At 42.7% G+C, this 22,216-nt stretch overlaps 1 protein-coding gene across 1 annotated transcript in view; it reads right to left on the bottom strand.

Annotated features, from left to right (window-relative positions):
* LOC143215240 (uncharacterized) overlaps positions 1–22,216 on the bottom strand; it is a 133,865-nt gene that overhangs the window by 4,481 nt on the left and 107,168 nt on the right. The window contains exons 2-6 of the mRNA XM_076437198.1: positions 15,870–16,043; positions 9,850–9,890; positions 6,336–6,434; positions 457–531; positions 6–272 (exon numbers count right to left, since the gene is read on the bottom strand). Of these exons, the coding sequence (XP_076293313.1) occupies positions 66–272; positions 457–531; positions 6,336–6,434; positions 9,850–9,890; positions 15,870–16,032 (585 nt within the window). The 5' untranslated portion in view covers positions 16,033–16,043 and the 3' untranslated portion in view covers positions 6–65. The remainder of the gene's footprint in view (positions 1–5; positions 273–456; positions 532–6,335; positions 6,435–9,849; positions 9,891–15,869; positions 16,044–22,216) is intronic.

The raw sequence follows: 22,216 nt of genomic DNA on the forward strand, positions 1-22,216 counted from the left end.
GGAACCTTTTCAGTCCCTGGTGCTCTCTTCTGTCTTCTAACCGGCTGTCTTATGCCGTAGCTTCCTCAGCAGTGATATGCATAGAAGAGCGAGGCCAAAAGCCACAGGGCACCGGTACCCTGTGACCCGAACCTGCCCCCGACCCCGTTCCTGCCGGGTCGTTTGCGTTTCGGCTTTGGCTTTGCGCGACGTTTTCGCGAGAAAATCGCGTTCGTCGCGTTCGTCGGCGAGTCGATGTTGCAGTAGCTCAGGTCGCAACAGCTGATGCACACCTGGAACGAAATAACCGAATTTATTTTGACCGTCGCGCTATCGGCCTCTCCCTCCTGCGATTCTTTTTTATTTCGATATGGCCCTTTGCGATGTTTGTATGTGTATATAGAGGGTAGATATTTTTTTCGGAAGGGAGAGACCGGCACGACCAGGTGCCACGAAACAAAATTCGCTATTTCGCACCTGCTGCGTGTCCACCGGCACGCAACCCACCGATGCTGGACCGCATTCCTCGCTGCTCGCGCAGCTCTTGCTCACCTGAAACCGGAACACGATCGTTTCAATAACTGACCCTCTGTTAAAGGGTTCAATTTTCAACGAATCTAATAAAATTGTTTCGAGAGCGTTTGTCTTGACACTTTGCATGCGGGCGCGATTTTTCACGTTGCTGAACGTGCAACCAGCAAATTCAGTTTTCTCGCGGGCTAGTCAACTTGATCATTTACAAAAAACATTCATTTTACAGATAATTAGCAATTTCCTTTACGTAGGGCCACCTTACAAACTTAACGTTTCATTCTATCTATTCCTTTCAAAATGGGTAAAATTACAAAAAATGCTATAAAATAAAACACAAGTTCCTTTAACCCTTATCTACATAACCGGGCACCTGGGTACTCACTCTCAATTTCTTTTTAGAACTTCTTTAATGCTCTCGTCGACAAATAATGAGTTGATTCTATATTTGCATGTTCTTCTTTTAAAATCATTAAGGGAAGAGAGATAACATTTAATTTGGTTTCTATTTCTCGCAATCGACACAGACAATTTTTATTTTGCATAAAGATCTTAGTGATCACTAGACTGCGGACTGTGTGCAAAATAAAAAATGTTTTCATTGATTGCAAGACGCAGGAGCCAAATAAAAAATCTTTCTAATATGTCCACGGCTTTAAATTGTATAAAATGCATAAAATCCGCAGTCTAGTGATCACGGTCTCTCGCCTGCAATGTGTTAAACAAGCGCCGGTAGTAGACGCGTTAATTGGGATCGAGGAATTTCGAGATGGTCGGGCTCGAATAAAAAGGACTAACAATTTTCACGAATCCCGTGCGTCGAGGGTTAAGCCGAGCGGCATTTTTCTACGCGGTCGTTTGTCTCGCGTTCGCAGCTCGCGAGTGCTCCTGGGTTCTCAATCCTTCACGGGAGAATAGGTTTTTTCACGGAATACCCCGGGCTATTGATTCCCAGCAGTTCATCGTTAGAATCTACCGATGCTCGCCTGTATAATTCATAGATCTTCGATTTCCTGTACGTAGGATATTCATCGTTATGATTGCAGTCGGTTTCGCCAGGCCCGCCTCCATCCCTCTCTTCTATACACACCCTTCTTTCTCTTTTTCCCCCCTTCTCTCCGTGTCTTTTTCCGGGAAATTGCCGGAACTTTCTAGCTGAATGGAACTGCTAGCCGCAATTCCGCCATCCGGAATTGTTATTCTTTTTCTTGGCGGAGCAGGGGGTGGAACGAGATTGCGCGACGCGACGCGGAGTGCTTGGTCGACAACCGTCGCCATTTTCTGATTATGAAGGCTTTCCGTTTATGCAGAATTACGGATTCTTTGGGACCGGTGGAAATATTCTTTCTTCGTTTCCAACGGATTCGATTCAATGAACCGTTCGGTTGATTTTTCTATACGATGTCGTATTCCTGAAAGAACTCCGACAATATTGTAGATTCTAGTCGAATAGCATGATTAATACTTAATTTTTCTTCCGTGGACCCGGTGGGAAGTGCTAAGACGTCCGTAATCCCGCCAGCGTAATTATGCGTCTATTAATACTCCCGGAACTATAGCGTCGCTCCATTAAGCTATACCGAACTTTTAAGCAGCATCGCGGATCCATGAATCCTTGTCTTTCTTGCCGCCGTGCCGCGCCGTTTCGGGACAATGCCGAGTGTCCATTGAAATCGAACATTAATTAAAAAAGTTCATGAATAATATGCAGATCGTTTCGCGGGGCGTTTGTTTTCCACTCGGGGAAATACTAAATCTGCGGGCGTCAAACGTTCATGAAAAATGCATGCTGCTCGCGCTCTCCCGCTCTATCTCGTGTGTACACCGATACACATACACAGGATCAGTCGATGCCGAGGTACTATTAAAAACGTTTTTACACGCGATCATAAAACTAATCTCAGGGGCCACTCGGTGAAACAACAGCGGAGATCGATCAATATTTGCAAGCGGAAGGGGAACACGGATTCTGCGAGCGATTCCCGCGGACATTTCCATTCGTAAAACGATAGATCCCGGCCTGAAAATTGTCCCGTGTCACCTGTCGATCTTCCCACGGGCTGGTTACGCTATCCAGGAATTAATTAACCGATCGGCGAGAGAAGCAGCACGCGGCCGACCCGGTCTCGACGCTATCCAACCCCTAATTAATATAGATGCTCATAATAGGAAGAGTTCAGAATGTGCTTATCCGACTGCTAATGATGTTAAGCCTCCGAAGACGCTTCCGAACACTCCACAGATGATTATGTCTTTCTTCTTCCGAACGATCAATCATTCTCTCTCTGAACTAATTCGTTCGGCCAGTTTTTTGTTCGTTTCTAAACCCGCGAGAGCAAAATTAATTCGATCATTTTATTGTCGTTACTAGAAAATGTTATGGAATGAAGAGATTGCTCTGCTAAAATTGGAAAGTTAAACGACATTAATTAAACACGGTGTCGGAACGAATGGCGTTTATTAAATTAATTAGATCTTTTTAGCGCAACGTGCGGGATTATGCTCAAGCAATAACAAATGCGTTAATGAATAGTCAATGATAGCTATAAAATATTCCATTTGTCGGGAATAAATGCAATTTGAAATTACCGTCACGCTGCATTAAGAGATAATCAGGAATTTACGAACTTGATGCATTATCTCGAGTGAATAGCGTCTACAGTTGTACACAGAAATGAATTGTTATTTAACACAAAGTATTTTCCACATTTTACGGCTGTATCACGAGTTTTTAAATGCAGTTTTCACGGTGCCTGCCACGATATCTCGAAAACCAAATATCCGATTTACTTCAATCTTGGCAGACGACTCCAGCAGACGTCCTATCACCGTCTGAACTTCAATCAGATCGATATTCGCAGGATACGGTCCTCGCAATCTAAAAAACCAGCGAACTTCTCGTAAAAAGCGATGTTCTACCATTTATTCTACTTGAAAATTCTGACGCAACTCTGGTTAGCATCGACATTTTTACATGAAAAAGATCGTGTTACATTCTTCAAAGCCTGCCAAATCAATTCGGAAAATTTGAAGTGGATGCGCTTTTCGGTAACGTCGCAAAAAATTCGTGACGACATACATTTTCAATAAAACGCGCTGGCTGCACGCGTCGGCTGAAATTCTAACACAACTTCCGTTAGAATCAACATTTCCGCATCACGCAGAAATTGCGTTGCGTTCTTTGAAATATGACAAATCCACCTATAACGTTTGAAAGCTACGGATTTTTTAGTTGCGATGCAAAAAATTCGAAACGACGTATTGTAAAATGAAACATGTTCCAACAAAATATTCCGGCTGCACTTCGGCTAAAATTCTAACACAACTTCGGTTAGGATCAATATTTTCGCAGAAAAAAAATTGCGTTGCATTCCCCGAAGCCTGACAAATCTGCTCACAAAATTTAAAATCGGAGCGCTTTTTAGTGACGTCGCTAAAAATTCGTAACCACATGAATCTTCCATAAAACACACTGCTCCCTTTCCGGCTGCCCTTCTCAATCGAAATTTTGACATAACTTTGGGCGTGACCAATATTTTTACATGAAAAAAATGCACTGTGTTCATCAAGGTTTGCCAAATCAATCTACCAAATTTGAAGTTGGTGCGCTTTTTAGTTCCGTCTCAAAAAAATTCGCAATTTGAGCCAATCTGTGAAGGGGAGGTCACGACGAGGCAAATCCGCAATTGATTTCCATCGGGGTCGCATGATTGCGGTGCAGCTAACGCACAGCGGCTGTGTTGATTTTATCGCGTCGACCCGACACGGTTAAATCGAGCCGTGAAACGAGAAACAAGCGTAAAGGATCGCGACTGTCGTGTCGCGTCGCGGGGCCCGCTTTCAAACGCGCGAAATTCCGCTCGTTCCTTTCGGAACCGATCGCCTGTCGTCCGACTCGGAAACTGTCGGACGTTCTCTGTGGGATCGGCAAACTACCCGGAAACGCTTGAATAACCTACAATTACCGTAATGAATTAAAAGGAAATTCCTATCGGAGCAAATGGTGAAGTTACTGGCCGGAATCAAAACTTTTTCCAGAGCGGGGAAATTGTTTCGCTTCGAACGCTGCACAACTTTTTCTGTAACACATCGTTGTTCGTTCCTTTTTTCGCTGGTCCCGTTTATTTTCCAGTTGTTTTCAGTTTACAGTGCGGCTTCGGAGGTTTATCGATTTTCTGTCGTTATTTTTGGAACATTGTTCTTTTCGACCGACATACACAGATTTTCTGTTACTGTTCGAATATATGTTATTGATAGTTCGGAAGAGAAGAGTTTAAATATACTTTCTAATTGATTTTAAATCTACACAAAGATCCAAGTAAAATTGTTCCTGTCAGCGGCAGGTACTTCTCAACATCATTCGAAGGCGAAGTTACGGAATTGTAACATCGTTTTTTCATGGTTACCTGCGTGAACTGAGATTTCACGGTTGGAAAAGTTCGAGGAGCCCCGGTTTGCGAAGTTACCTTTAATTGATTAAGTAAAATGTACCCCAGCGTCGGAAAGTTTTGGCAGCGTCTCGCTAGACTTCGGCTGTTCTGCGTAATAACACGTTCCAGTTGATAAAACACCGAGTTCCCTCGAAATTTCTCTCGGCCGAATATTCTTCTTCTCTTAATATATATGTATATACAATATATACATGTCTGCGCGCGTTGCTCAACAGGTAGTTCCTTGCCCTTTGCCGCAATGTTCGCTTTTACAATTACGCCGCTCCGTGTTGAACTTCCCGGGACAGGCTCTCCGACTTAAAAATACTCTTCCGCGACTGGTCACCGTCGAAAGCGCTCATTAGCTACCCCATTTAATTACCGAAACCCCGTAAACTCTTCTGCGAACGCCGACAAACAGTTAATTTCGTTTCTTGGCTTTATTTTTATTTAAGCGTACACGCAAAGCATTAAACGTTAAACGTGTATCATTCTTCATACAGGCAGAGTATCTCTGCAAAAGCTTATTAATTAACGTATCAAAGATTAAAACTGCCGCTGAAAGACCGCTGATATGCCACAATGTTGGTAAAGGTTCTCGAAAATTCATTAAAATTCCTTCCTCGCGTGAAACAGAACAAAAGCCGTCCGTAAACATTCTAAAAGCTCGAAAATTCTGTTTAATTAATATAGAAATTGGTAACGTGAACCTGTACAAAATATTTTCTTTACAAAACCGCATCAGGTATTAATACCGCCGCGAAAGTGCCGCGAATATTTACACGGCAATATTTCGAAAGATTTAGATTTAGATTTCCACATAAAAATTTCAAATCAAGCCTAGCATTTACTAATTTAAAACCAGTAAATTCATAGACCTTTTCGAGCGCTGTTCAACATAATCGGTGCATCTGATCGCCGTGATAATTACGCGAAATTCACGGCGAGCTGGTCGACGAAAGGTGGAAAAAAGAAAAATATGTTACGACCGAGCGGAACCAGCACAATTTTTTCGCATTCAGCGAAGAGCCGCTTTCAAGCTTTCGGTCAATAATGTGCTTCCGTTTTCCCCGGCCGAACGAGGCGGTTCAATTAACAATTCTTCATTAAGTCCGAGTGCACACGGTCCCGATAATTCTCGATTTCTTGCCCAAGAACACCTTGTCGCTAATTAACCGTTTCACGTAATCCTCCGTCCACTCCAGACGAAGAAAGAAAAGAAAAGAAAAAAAAAAGAAAAAGAAAGACAAGCGTTTTCAATCGGTCACGATCTGCGAGACGATTTCGCCGACGATTCTCCGCTAATATTTCTTGGCAAGGAGCGAGCTTATCGCGCCGGTTAGGCTACCCGAGCAGAGAGCTTTTTTCGAGGGTGTTGCGAAAAAATTTGCTTGCCAAGACGCTGTTTCCTTTGCTGTCCAAAATGTGCAGCGATCTGCAGAAGTCCCGGCCGGCCGCCGGACACGGCGTGTCTATCGCCCATTCGTTGCACATCTGCGGACAGAGAAAGAGAAAAAGAGAGAGAGACAATGAGAGAGGGAGAGAGAGAGTAGATAGAGAAATAGTTCAGAGACATAGTTAGAGACATGTCGGTTAGGGCAAATTTAAGTGGACCCGGTCCAGCGGGACTTTTTGCCAGACTTGCCTGATCGGCTTTTGGCTGGCCTCGGGATCCGCAGGCTGTGTAGCGGGTGATCGAAATCGTTTCTAGAGTATTGCTTAAACGAATTGCTTAAAATCGTTTCTGGAATGCGGTGTTGTCTTTGCTCGAAAACGTTCAACGAACTGTTTTACATGTTTGAAAATGTTTAACTCGATATGGTACACCTTTGGCATCGATATCCTTGCTCTCGGTGGCTGCCGAGAAGTATACAGGAAGAATCTAGTCGAAAACGTAGAATGACGTTCTTATCTACGACGCCTCGCTTCCGAGATAATCGGATTCGAAGATTCCTCGGTCGCGCGTGCCGATGAATAGCGGAAGGCTGGCGTGTCTGATCATAATTTACCGTTTCTACTTCTTGTAGATATCGTCGCCTGTTGGATAAACTTTCGAAGTCGATTATCTCGGAAACACGGAAAATCCTAAAAACGGAAAAAGGGTGCGATAAGAAACAATTTATTCCTGACCCCGACACACGGGGCTTTTGCCACGAGCATAATTCAATCACCCGCACCGCATGATTCAAAGCCAACAAACCGAGTCCAGCCAACAAGCCGGCAAGGGAAAACGTGCGAAAAGCTGGAAAAGGCACGCGGTTCGTTAAATAGGCAAAAAGTTGGCGTATTAGATATCAGCGAGCCGATCAGCGCCGGACGTGGGTGGTTCGTAAAAATTCCTGGAGCGAAACGTAAACGTGGAGAGTTCGGTTCGTTCCAGGCGAACGCTCGCGACAACTGTATCGCCTTTACAAACTTCTTGGACGCCGTGCTCGCTTGCCATCGAACTTGAGGATAAAAGGGACGGGAGAGAGGGAGAGAAAAAATCGCGTCGAAAAGGGGAAAAAGGAAAACTGAGAGAAACTGCTGCTGCCGGGCCAACGATAGACCAGGGAAATTCCCCGGGAAGATATCCGGTGGAAATCGGGCTGTCCTGATTTCCAGAGACCGGCGATTGGACGGATATTGGCAGCGACGGGACTAATGCAATGACACGTTCATTAATTCTGATACGTATCAATTTTCCGTGGCACAGCCGTGTGCGCAGCTCCAGTTCGGCATTAAACAGATACACGCGGCTCTGCGCGTTCTGCTCCTCTGTTCTTTATTGCGTTACACTGTTACGCGGGACGATAGAGGATTCACCGTGTTTGGGAACACCGTTATTAATTACGGGAACGCGTGGGGAATTGAAGAACCAATATCTACGAATTCCCTCTAGAAATCTGCCGGAAAAACCCCGCGAATTTGATCGTTTCGAATCAAATTCGAACGGTTTATTAACCCTTATTATTTGTTGCGTTATTCAATTATTTTATATCAGATAAACTACTAAACATTTGTGTAAGTTGCATCAGTTATAATGTAAACTACAGTTTCCGTTTACAGCCGCTTCAGAATGTTCTTTCAAATCCTGAGATTAGAAAAATATGAGAACGATCGGCAATTTTGTTCGCCTCGCCAACGAGAATACGATCTCATCGAATTGTACAAATTGATTCAGGGCAAAATATTCAGTTTCACGTGTTTCAATCTCACTGGAAAAAAGTACTTGATTGATGTCATCATAATTGTTGTTTGTAAAAATATTCGAGAGAAGCTTCCGTAGTCGGTAGACTATTTTGGTTTCGAATGACAGCGAAAATTGCGATTTTCAATTTCCGCGATTTTATTCGTGTTTATTGTTGATAAATTGACCGGAAGTGCTGTAGAATTTTACGAAATTGTTATTGGTCTCGGGGAATTATTTGTATCGTTATTGAAATAGCTTTTAGCGGCAAATCATAATACGTATCGTTGTTGTTGGTTCAGTTGGATTTGTCCGTCGCGTTCGGGCGAATTAATCGACAAAATACTACGATTCTTTTTTTTTTTCCGTCGTTTTTAACGGTGATGCTAGACCAGGGATTTCGTGCGTTCACTACCTCCCGGCAGAAAGTGTTTAATCAACGGATTAACACGGTTGCTGGGCGGATTGTTTACGCACGGATTAAAAATGGAAAATACTGCCGGCCGTGTGAAGTACGGGAGCAGAATGAAAAGAGCGGACGGTAATTTATGCAAATATTAATGAAGTACCGGGTACAGCGATCTGCTTGCTAAATGCGAAACTATATGTCACGCCCTGTAACGAGAGAGCTGCCGAGTGACGAGTGTACGGCAGCGTGGAATATGAAAAAAAATGTTGCTTCTCTTAATTGTATAGACGACGTCTCCGTGTTCTTGCAAATAGAGAAGGATGTTCACTTTTTATACAAATTTATCACTGCTTTCATTCCAGTCTGCATTTCCAGCGAAACACAATTTTAATTTTTCTTAATAAAGTACATCAAATCTCCGCGCTGAACATTTTCCTACAAACTGGCTTCATAAATATATTTCGTGCGAAACTTTCGCTTGCGGGCACACAAATAAGAAGGTTTGGCTTCGTTCTAAAATGAACAAGAATGCTCCACAGGGTTGCAAGCGAATACAATGTCTGGAGAATCCACGGTGAAACAATTTAGCGCAACCGGCACACTTTCAGTGCCCCTAAATCTCTGAAAACCTGTAGTTCCCGGCGCCGATGCAATCTTATCGCCCATTACGGTAATTCCAAAGAAACCAGCCTTAACTCGTTCGCCAAACAACCCGTAAGCCCGTTAGGTTCAGTGCTCCCAGACCCGGAGAGAAGCTATCTCTTGAAAGCGCCCGTCCCTATCGATCATTCCCGTAACCAGTAACGCGGCTACAAACGAAACAGACAGGCTGCCGACCGATATCGAAACGTCTGTAGAACGGCACGGCAAACTATTTTTTTTAGGAATGAAGCTTCCTCTTCACAACGACCATTTCTTTTTAACGAAATGAGCATACTTTGAATATCCACAAGCATTCAAGTACCGGAACTTCGTGAAAATTACGCCTCGCGAATGTAAAAATAGAACTTTTGAGGCAGACAGCGGTCTGGATTGATCTTTTAAGCGCTTTCGACTACTGGAAAAGCTCATCCCTTGCATTTTCGAGAAATGAGAACCGTTGCAATCCTGGAAACTGGCCTTCCCCGTTAAACAGCAGTCGTGTTGGGCAAAGTGTTAAATTCTAGCTGGACCAGGGAAGCGGTTAGGGGCATCGGGAGTAGTGTAGCGCGAAAATAAGGGAAGATCGATGGCGAGCACGATCCTCGGGGGTTGAACGAAATTGCGGCTGGACCGGGCGCGATACAGGCATTACGGACTCTTAAGGGGGCGTTTAATGGACTCGTCGATACCTGGTTATCGCTGACGTTGACGCAAGTGTAGCACGTTAGACCTGGAACACAACACAGATGGGGCGTTCGAGTGAGTAATAGCGTTGCGGAGACGGCTCGGGGCCGGCTCCCGCTTCGCGAGACAAAGGGCGGAGAGAGGCAACAATTAAACACGCTTAGGCGTTCCTCCACTACCGCGTCGATCCCCATAATACACCCCCCACCCCTAAACACCACGGTGCTACCTCGTTCGATAGAATTCCGCGCTCGGTACACTTAACGCTCACTGGATGGGAGAGGGTGGAATGGATTGTCCCGTCGAATGGAGCTCATATAGGCACCAGACGGATCGCGCGCGACGCGACAAAGCGTTCCGCCTCGAAATGCATCGTTTAAACGGGTCGCCGCGCGAGCCAAATTGTCCGACCCGTCCACCAACCCGCGTCGTAATTAATACTTTTCACGGAATTTCAAGCGGCCACGACGCGGCGTGGCCCGGAATGAAGAATTAGCTGTTCGAAACTTAAAGACCACATTAAATAGGTCGTTGGATTCGCATTGTCGTTATTGAATAAAAAATATACAGTGATAAACAAATAATCAAGGTGGCCTCAATTTTTTATTGATAGAAAGGAAGTCTTGAAATTTTTGTATATTCAATAGAATAGAATAGAAACATTTTCTTGTCACAGTGAATAATTAATAATATCGCCGCCTCTCAATGCAAGAACTAGGTAACTTGAAATTTGGACATTTTGAGTTATCTATTTCGTATTAAAGAAGAAATCAAGTAGAATTTAATGTAAAAACTGGGTAACCTATCAAAGTAATCCGCGACATCCAGTGAGCAGTGTTCAAAGTAGATAAAAAATAAATACAGATTTCTATTTATGTTATAAATGGGCAAATCTACTTTAAAAAATTTTTTAAATCCAAAATGATGTTTTTTCATGTATTGTTCCACTTAAAATAAAGAAATATAAGCAGATATTGGCATTATGTTTAAAATAACGGCGTGTCTCCCTACCATAATTTTAAAACCTTAAAGTACTGTTTCATCAATTTCTCTAAAATAAGGAATTTTAAGTTACCTAGTTCTTACATTCAGGCGGCGATATAATATAATAATTGAGAACTGGCTGTTCAGGCTTTCAAACAAGAGTAATCCGTAATTTTCGAATCAATGAATTTGATTACTAGACTACGGATTTTATGGATTTATGTGGACATATTAAAAATGTTTGAGGACATCAATTTATTAGTTTCAGCTTAATAGGATAATTAAAAGAAGAATACAATTCTTATTTGGCTCCTGTGCCCTGCAATCACTGCGAACAGTTCTTATTTTCCATAAAGATCCGCAGTCTGTTGATTACATTTAATGAAATAACAAAACTGCGTTATTACTCTTACAAGATCACTCGTGGTCTGATTCAGGTTCGAAGAGGATTTCACGTGTGCTGCTTTTGTTGGAAATGTATTATTTATGTATCACCGAGGGGAATTGAGGGATCAGTTGAAGGGAGAGTGTTGAGTTAGGGGTTGGCGATGTTTAACCTGTTGTAACTTTCTGAAGGGAAAGAGGGTGATTATGTACTTGGGCTTATTTCGAAGGGTGGAGTCTGTACCTTGTTACCTGCAAGTTGTTTTTTCGCGAAGGATATCGGCAATTTGTTTCCGAATGAACGAGGGCACGTTTCGAGTGTCTGAGTGCGAGCTTCATCAAAATTGAACGATCCAGGTTGCGTTAGACCGTCTGCGAGGGTGTGAATTTTCTCCTTTTTCGAAGTCGAGCTTCAAAGACGGCGGTTCTCTTTGAAACGCGTTACCCGCGGCCCTTGTGGGAACAAGGAACTTTTTTTCGGACGAAGTGGACTCTTTCGGGGTGCGCTGGGAAAATATTTGGTCACTTGGGGTGGGTTGCTGGTCTTCACGTATTTAGAGCCGAGAGCACTTCCAAACTTTCGCAACACAGCAAATTGTAGACACCTCTGACGTGATCATTTTGTTTTTATTTAGACGTTAGGTACACTTTACTGCAGGGGTGGCCAACCTTTTACATGCCATGCGTCAATTTTTTCATATTCGAAGGGAAAATATCAATTTTAGTTTTAAAAATAAAGTAATACCAGGTGCTTCGTGTTATTTTTATTAATTTCGAAAAAGTTTGAGGTGTTGAAAATATGAAAATGTCACAGGTTGGCACCCCTGCTTCAAACGATAAAGATTTCGGAACGGGTGGTAAATAGTCCCTCGGAAAAATTCCTTAAAAATATTGCAAGCCCTGCGAAAGGTGGTGAAAAACGGGCAGCAAGTTACGAGCGACAAAGGGCAGGCATGGCGGCGTAAAACGCGCGATTCTACATGTCAAAACAAATAAAAAGCAACAACAACAAAAAGATAGAATACATTCGAGAATAAAGCACCGCGGTTGCGCGAGGTTCGTTTTCAAGAAAATCGAAGCGGAAGAGTCGCGGGGGGCACGCGTGCTTCCAGCACAGTTGGCTAATGCGCCTGACCGCTGCCGACTGCTTCCACTTAGCATGAATACAGACAGTCAAGCATTGTTATCTGTTTCTCGCAGATCGTATCATTGGCTGGCTGCGAATTCGCATCAAATTATCGCGCAAACTGGTATCGCGCCGCTGTCAACGCTCGCGCAGATTAATCCGAGCAGAAACAACCGTTAATAATCAGACCGAGCATCAAAACACTATCCGACGCCGGAATACTCGAACAGAATTCTTCCAAACAGATTCAAACGGCACTTTGAACTCCATTTTGCATCGGAGAATCGCGCGATAGTTAGATGAGTTCGTGTTGAATTATTAAACAAAGTTTCGTAGCATCGCGCTGTTAATGCTCGCGGATTATTCCAAGTAGAAATAATCGTGTACGGTCAGACTTGAAATGAAAATCCTATTCAGCAGTCGAGTTTGCGTACAACCGAACAGTTTCATCTGGCCTAAAATCAAAATCGCATCCAACACTTCCGTACAGTAATTTTGGCTCTCTTTAATCCTCGAACTCATGAATAAACAGCAAATTAACACAAATTTTGCCGGATACGCTGTTCCCATCAATTTTAACGTTCCCGTAGATCAGCGCAAGTGGAAACAGCAGTTAATGGTATACTACAAATCGAAGCCACATTCACACACATGTGTAACCCTCTTTGAAACTCAAAGTTCTCGGTAAACAGCAAATTAACGTTCAACGTTCGAGTGGAAACAGTCGTTGACGGTCAGGGGATTAAAAGTAAAATATCAAATATATTTATAAAACGTGCGTGAGAGCTTAATTTAATTTCAGTCGAAATAATTGTTAGCAGTCAGTCCATCATCCACGCAGAAATTTCGACTCTGTATAATCCGGAGAATCATCACGCGGCTTCGAATTGACATGAAATTATTTAGCAAATTGCTATGTGGCGTTGGTGTATCGTTCGCGCGAGGCCCGTTGCAAGTGGAAACAGCGGTTAATGGTCAGACAAAACCTGGATCCCGTATCAACGATTTCCACGCAACAATTTCGGCTCTCTTTAATCCCGCGGACCATCAATCTGCAGCAAATTGACACGAAATTATCAGCTCGCAAACCTGTATGATTGCAAGCGGGAACAGCGGTTCCCGATCGTTGCCAACCGGGCGGCGATATTCTTCGGCGTAGTTTCGCGCAACAATTTCAGCCGTCGTTTACGGGCGGAATGATCCGCGAAACCGAGCGGAGCCGCGGCCATATAAACCGGACAAGTGGGAAGCTGTTCGGACAGTGGGCCAGTGGCCGCGTCAATTAAGCCGAATTCGCGGCCAGTTCGACCGAAAGAATTTCCAATCAAAAATACGTTTCCGGCCGGGAATCGGACGCGAGAAACGGGCCGTTCGCGGCAACCTGGAGGGGGTGAGAGAACGGTAAAGGGTGAGGGCTGGAAGGGGAAGAGAGGTAACACCGAAATTTAATGCTCGGCCAGAGCATAAAAACCGGCCGTTCCGTTTCAACGAGCGGAGAGCACGGGATTACGTTGATCCTTTTTGCAACGGTGTCGACCGTATATCCAACTGGATCCCAGCGTTTACGCGGTCGATCTCTCGCGTTCGTTTCCGGCCGCGTTTCCACGGCTACTTATCGGCCTCGGCGACGCTTTAAGAAGCTTGGCAGCGACCGTCGTCGCGACGATATTTCTGGACAATATGTTACACCCCTTTCCACCCCTTTATACCGGGTGCACCGTGCAAACACGCCGCTCTACGCCCATACGAACGTCCGATATAAAAACTATCCAAGCCGAAAGTTGCGCGGTTTTATTGGGAGAACCGTGTGAAAATGTGCTTCCGTGCGTTTTTATTTTTTTCGTACAGCTCTGCAAAATGCAACTGCTCCCTATTGTTTTACAGCCAGCCTGTATTTTTGTGTGGTTTGTTCGATGCTGTTTTTAATTCTCTGTAAAGAGAGTATTGCGGTTAGTATGAAAGCTATTCAATCAAGTTGTATTAGTTTCAAGTGACTAAATAATTAAAAGAAGAATTACAAAGAAAGTATCAATGAGCGTATTTTTCGAAATTTTTAGTTCAAGAGCTGTTTAAGAACACATTTTTAAAAGTGTATTCGTTTCGTCGAACAGGCTGTTAAAGAGTTCCGTGACGTTTCCTGATGGAACGTCCGGCGTGAGTTGCGTGGAGCACCCTGTAGATCAAGGGGATGATTTGTGGCGGGTCGTTGGCGCGGAAAGCTCGAAGTAGCCGTCTGGATCTTTCGTGCTGTAGATCGCAAGGAAGTGGGATTAGTGGAGCTCGATTGCAGGATTCGAGCGGGTTCTGTGTGCGGGGGTGGAGGTGGACGAATATAAGCTACTCCGAGTTACTCAGAGGGTAAATCATAGATCCGTTTGCTTCTCTCCCCGCCCGTTTTCCCGACGTCTTCTTCTTCTTCTTCTCCCTTGGATTTGGCCCGTACCGACGACAATGGCTAACGGGCGCACACTGTTTCATAACGGTAGTCTGACTGCGAAAAATCCCGACTCGATTTAGAACTGCTTCGACAATTTATATCGTTGCCGTCCTGTTTTTTACGATATCGTAAAAATTACATTGAATTAATTCGGTTTAAAATAATATGATGAGAAACTACTGACAAACTGATTTTTTTCAATTTTCACTTAGACCACTTTCATAATTATTCATAATTATCTATTTAATGAAACGGAAAATTAAGGGATTTTTACTTCGGATAAAAATTATCTTTCAAAATAATAATAATAACTTGTTTGGTACATTAAATACACTAAATAATAAAAAATGTGGAAGCTTTTTTGAGATTAAAAATTTATGAAAAATTTATTTTATATCAAAATTTTATTAAAAGTGAATAATTTGGGGGTTATTCATTAATTTTATGTAAAATTTAATATTGTTTGAATATTAATATGAAAATTTATATATCTAATATATTATTTGAGAAGGGATAATATTATTTATAGAAATTTTATATAGAATTTAAAAATATTATTAAATTAATGTGAAAATTTATGTATCTAATATTATTTGAGAAGGGATAACGAATATTGATTTCTAGATTGCGGATCTTTACGGGGTTATAAAAATGTTCAAAAAATACTGAAGTATCAAATTCGACAGAATTTAGTACGATTTTTATTCATTTCGGATCTACTTATTTAAAGTCTATAAAAATTGAAAATTGCACAAACGGATCAAATTTTATTTCATTAGAAAGAAAGGCGTAACATTCATATTTGTTAGACTTCGTTTAACATCTTCATCACGAAGGGTCGAATAGTTGTGGTCTATTTAAATCGTAGAGATCGCATTTTTTCCTGGATTCTCAAAATATTAAGTTTACAAATTCATTGATACAACCATTTAATTACCAATTTACTTTGTTAAAATCTTCATCAAGGGTGCGACTCGCTAAAACACGGCAAGGAGTTGGGGTGTCCGGGAATCGGGTGGCAGAGAATGGTAAATTTGGTGGTTTTTGGCTGGTGAAACGGCCGTTTTGAGACAGTGTGCGACACAGGTACCCACGGTAGATGTCCTCCTCGTCGCCGGTGACTCCTTTGAGACCGTCCTTCGGCTGCGTCTCCTCCTTCCCGTTCCCGTTCCCGTTACCGTTCCCGTTTCCGGATAGGACGTTTCTGCCGCAAGTTTCCGCAGCCAGGAGCAGCCCGACCATCACCCACGTGATCATTCCTCACATCTCTGGAATGACAGAAATGGGGCTGCGTGTTACGTAATTGACCGCCAAGTCTCTTCCGCGGTCGCCGACGACCATCGACCGGTCGGATAACAAGCGATCGGTTATGCGAGCGGTGATACAGATCGTGACACCCTGACTTGGCATCTTTGTGCAACCATACAGTCGTTCGCAAAAGTTTCGAAATCTCTATTTCACTCGCCACATAGAAAACGGAATTTTAATTAACTCTGGAACGTGCAAAATGGAAAAGTAACAGTACCCAGAGTTTTTAATTTAGCAGAGTACGAAGTTCTGGTTCAATAGAGCATAAGGAGATTAGTTTGATCAAAATCTTTTGCGAGCCACTGTACACTTTGATTAATCAATTACGAACTGATGGAACGGAAGAATATATGTTCTATTTATTAAGGATAGCATTAAGCTCGAAATAAAATGCAAAGTTTTCATTCGCAACGAAAATATTGTATTTTCCTCGAGGATATTGAATTTCCATTAGTAGAAATAACGAGCCATGGTCAGACACGCGAGAGACATTTTAATAACTATTTTACGGTCGAACATAACGATTGAATCACAGATTTTTCTGCGAGCATGGATCTTTATATATTCCGATATCGATGAAATGGAACGGAAGAATTTTACATTTTATTAAAAGTTCTATGAAATTGTGAATAATAAATTGAATTTCAGCGAAGCCTCTGTATCATTTGAATATGACATATTATCTGCATAAAATTCGCTGTTCACCCCGGGGATAAGTGAATCAGAATTAATGGAAGTTTTAATAGCGATATTAAGGTTTTTTCACATTTTTTAGCTGTGATCAGACATGGTACATTTACCAATTAGACCTACTTTTAAAGGGAAATCCTGAACTACATGTGTTCTTTATTCCGTGTAGCAGATTTCCGTTCGAAATACAGGCTGCATAGTGAACGTTGAATTATAATAAGATAGTCGCAAGAGCGCTCCGCCAGCGAAGCAACCAATATTCTGATAGGCCGCCGTCAAATGCTACCCTGTCGAGCCTCGGAAGGCAGGAGTTTCGACACATTTCTATGTTTTCACGGATCCTGGATCCAATTTTCTTTTTTCGAGCAGACTGATCCTCCAGGGTCTTCGGTGATAGAACATTAAAGGGGATGAACCGACGAAGGAGCCAGCCGCATCGCGATGGGACCCGGTCCAATATGTACTCATGAATATCGGTTGATTCGATATCTAAATCTCGTTTCATTAACTTTAATGCGAATCGAAGGTATGGATTTTTCTCTCGCTGCTGCTTCGAAATATTTCCTTCCGCTCCATCGAATCTAGAAACATTTTTAACACTAGGTTTACTGAAGTTTACTCTAATGAAGATCAGAATTTTAGTATTTCAATAGATAGACTGCTGATTTTATGTATTTATGAGAAAAATGGGTACGTGCAATTTGAAGCAGTGAACATATTAAGAAGATTTAAGGACATCAGTGCATTAGTTTCAACTGTATAAGATAATTAGAAAGGAAAAAAATTTCTAGGTGGCCCCTGTTCCTTGAAACTGATGTAGAAATTTCTTTTTTACCACTCACTGTGACTCGGCATCAATGACGCAGACTTCAGACGCGTTCTTACTCGACAAATTATTGATTTTATGCATTTATGAGAAAAATGGGTACGTACAATTTGAAGCAGTGAACAATTAACAAGATTTGAGGACATCAGTGCATTAGTTTCAACTGTATAAGATAATTAGAAGAAGAACAAAATTTCTAGGTGGACCCTGTTCCTTGAAACTGATGTAGAAATTTCTTTTTGAACAGTCACTGTGACTCGGCATCAATGACGCAGACTTCAGGCGCGTTCTTGCTCGACAAATTATTTTCAGACGATAGCAGTCGCCAATATTGAATCGCACGGTAGTATCGGTAATTCTCGACTCGCCGATTTTCCCTGGGACCGTAACTCGCCGGTATCGTTCTGGTCCGGTTGCAAAAAAAATGGCTATCGTGCGTCAGAGGATTATCGTGCACGGTAAATTATTCTTATCACGCGCGGATACATGACTTATCGGTGCTTCGATCGGTTCCGATCCGATTCCGACCGGTTCGGATCCCGCGCGAAAAAAAAGAAGCCGAACACAACAACGCGAGAATAAAACGAGAACAGCCGCGTAACAACGGCGTCGCGTGATCGCGATGAGCTGCGTTTCGCGAACTATAATGCGCGAATGAAAAGACGGTGACACCGTCACGCTCACGGCAAATTAATGATGTGACGGGGACTTTTTGCGAACGGTTTTCCCACCGCTTTTCGCAGTTTGTCATCCACGTCGAATAATTTATAGTTTATTAGGCGAGAATAGATAGGGACATTCCTATAAAAATCTGCGAAAAAATTGATATATTTTGAGAGAGTATTCTACATTCGCTGTATACATTATTGGAAATCTTCGTTTGATTTCGCGATGTTCATAACATGTTGTTTAATAACGTGTTTTTTAATCATTCATCGCGCTGTGGAATTTTTCGTACGTTGCGTACATCAACGACATTTTTTTTAAACCCACCCGTGGATCGTAATTATTCTCCACGCTCGTAATTATCGTGTACACCGTGGACTGGGTTCAAGAACGTGAAATATCACAGTTGAAGTAATTATTATTTCATGTGTGCTCCGACGAAAAATTATATTATTTAATGTTCTCGACTCGCGACAAAAATGCACAGAAAATATTCAATACAGGATCGAGAGAGAGAGAGCAATTGTTTTATGATAAATCGTTTGTTCTCAGTTTGCAAGTTTGATTATTTTCGACGTTCTCAGCGCGGTGGGCAATTAGAAGACAATAGAAATTCGATAGATATCGACAGAAAAAAATAGATTTTCCAACAAACGAATGGGTGAATTCCGAGGTTCGCACGAAAGCGTGGACCGTGCATCGCATAGTGCGGTGAACGTTCATTGTCGAAATGGACAGGATTCGAAAAATCAACTTTTACGTTGGAATTGACAACGTTCATGGACGTGTCTGTAGATGCGTGTTACAAAAGTAACGATATTAAAACCAATATTGGTTTTACACCCAAATTAACGCTTCTGCACTAATCAATTTCACCCTTTTGAAAATCAATTTCACCCTTTTGCAAATCAATTTCACCCATTAAGAATATCTAAAATTAATTATTCATTTATTTAGATTTAAAATTAATTAATCAGGAAATGGCTACAATGAATATACAATATAATATCTACAAACAGTTTCCGTACATTACGAAGTTAATGAATTGGTAATTACCGGACTGCAGATCATTATGCAAAATAAACATATTTTGCAATGGTTTTGGGCAGTAGGAGTTAAATACAAATTCACTTCATCCCTTAATAGATTTTTCACGTTGAAAAGATCATAGCAATACTCTTGGATTTTTCTAATCCTCCACCGTTTTATATTTCATCCAGATGTTCTTTTTGATGTACAACTTCGCTGTAAATAAAGTATTGAATTTCTTAACAATTAATTCACGTTTGATTTAATCTTTTTTTTACAAAAACTCACTTAAAAATACTCTGTTTGCAAAACGGTGAATCATCTGCAAGTGAGCATTTTCTACTAAAATTCATTTACCAATTGCGCTAGTGTATTTCATAAAACTGAAAAGTTTTCAATGGAGTTTTGTCCATGAAACGGGTTTGCCGACGTACTGTGCATCGTCGAGAGCAAACAATGAAGAAATGATGAACGTGGCACGGTGTAGAAGGGTGAGAGTGTGGATCAGTAGGAGTTTCAATTCTCTTCGGTTGATCGGTGGATTTATCGTCTTATGGGAATGAAAATGGCTTACGAGCATCCAGGCAGCCGCCGGCTCGAAGGGGACGTCTTTCAGGCGGGCCGGAAAGCCCGCGTGGTCGACGGATACAGGAGAATTGGAATCCGGATCAGGAATTACGGAGGAGGTTCGGGCCAGAAGCTAGTTTAAATCCTCGTGGAACACGGGGACCGCAAGGATCGGTCGTCCCCGGTGAGCCACGTTCGACTCTTGTTAGTTACAGATGTTCAACTTCGGTTCTGATCATCCGTGGCTCGTCGTGGGACTTACTACCATATTTTCTGAAATGTATCGGCAGCTGAACGAAGCCGTCAGTCCTCTTAGGAATTCACTCGTTGAAACAAAGAACAGTCGTTGTCGTTTCTTGGTTTAACCTCGATCCGTTCCTTGGGGCGAGGATTCACATATGTATCCTCTGTTTCCAGGATACTGTACTATCTTGAACTTTCGCGTGGTTTTGTTGAATGAAATTCTTGAATGAACAGAAGAGTACACCGGCCGCGGTTGTTTCTTTTATGTTAACCCTTGTGTAGCCAACCGCGGGTACTCATTTACTTTCTCTGAATGTCCATTCTTTGCTAGCCGATACAGGGTGGTCCATTTATCTCGAGACAGTCAATTATTACGGAAACCAGCAGGAATATGACAAAACGTTTTATATAAAATATTCTTCATATGAAGGGGCACATTTAATGGCGCTACGCACATTTTTCTATAATGGCGCTTTCAGGGTCAGATGAAGGGCAATTTCATTTTTCCAAATGGAAATCCATATTTTTTAGTTTATATTTGGTTCCGTGGTTCCTGGTTTCCGTAATAATTGACTGTCTTAAGATAAATGGACTACCCTGTATATTAATTGATAGTCTTAAGGGGGTAGACTCACGTTTCCAGGATTGCAAGGGTGCGAGATGCGTTTTGTGTAGTCAAAAGATTGCCCACAAAAGTCCTATTTATTTTTACGAGGCGTAATTTGAATATTGGAAAGTTGGAGGGCCTAAAAAATAGGTCTTTCGAGGGCGATCGCGGTCTAGATTGATCTTTTATCTAGCGCTTTTGACTACTGAGAAGTTCCATATCTCCGTATTACCGAGAAAAGGCGCATCCCGTACCCTTGCAATCCTGGAAACGCGAGTCTATCCCCGTAATTCCTCTAAAAATAGAAGAAAGAAAATCTCCGAACAAAACACAGCACACATAATCCGCAGGATCACACACCATCTTGTCAAGTTCCATGGGTGTCGTCCTGCGGCGAAAGATAGTAGTTCGGTAATCATTAGTTCTCGCGCGTAGTTCCTCGTTACTGATTACTCTTCGGATCTGCCTCGTTACCGTTAACGATCGCTTGGCACCGGTCGATCGAAAAACGAGGGGCGAGAATCGAGGGTGCAGTAGGGACGGGGAGAGGATAGAAGAGGAGAGAGGCGGAATTAGATCGGCAGCCACGGACGAGCAATCGTAGACGAGATTGGCGAGTTCGAGCGTGGAACAGAATAATCCTATCGATTAAAACCGTGGCGGGATATGGTCACCGGTGGCTCGCGTTCCACTTAATCAATGGAACACGGATCGATGAATATATATATATATATATATGTATAAAATATACATATACACACATATATTGACACGAGCTGTTGCACACACTGTGTCCAGGACCTCCCTCTCATCACCGCCACTCCTGTTCTTTGATACGAGCCGTCCATCAGCAGGCTGATAAGGCTGATCCTTTCAATACACTTCTGTTAACAATTGTCTGGCGTAGCCTCGCGGAATGGTATCCGACAGCCGCGCCGAGGATTATATCGGCCCGTGGAATCGATAGCGTGTTTCCAGGTGAATTCTCGACGGTGTGGGATCACGGCCGGGGTAACGCGATTATATTTCGGCCGGGTACGACACCCTCGTTTCATCCCCTTCCCCTATTTCTCTTTCTCTCTCTCTCTCTCTCTCTCCCACCAGAACCAAGAAATTCACGAGCTTTCGAATGGCGCCCCTTTATCGCCGGATCGGCGGCTGGCTCGAACACCGGCTAACTTTAATCTCTTTCCCCGATGACGAATGGTAATAGCCATTACCCCGAAAGTATCCTCGTATTTCTTAGATCGCACACCCAGCACGAACATCGGCCCATAACCCGGCCGGCTACCTTCCACCCATCGATCCCCGGGTAACCTTGTCGCGGAGATAACCGTCAAGCTGAGCGATTGAAATGGGATCGCGTACTCTCCGTGCATCAACAAGACAGCAAACCGTACGATTCGCTCGTTCCGCACGCACTTTCCGTTCTAGCCGAATTTATTCGCTGAAGCGTGTGACGTCAAAATTGCCACATTGATGAATCCTCGCTGTGAGGAAACCCG

Source organism: Lasioglossum baleicum, chromosome 13 (assembly GCF_051020765.1).
Source record: "Lasioglossum baleicum chromosome 13, iyLasBale1, whole genome shotgun sequence".
In the NCBI taxonomy this organism is placed as follows: domain Eukaryota; kingdom Metazoa; phylum Arthropoda; class Insecta; order Hymenoptera; family Halictidae; genus Lasioglossum; species Lasioglossum baleicum.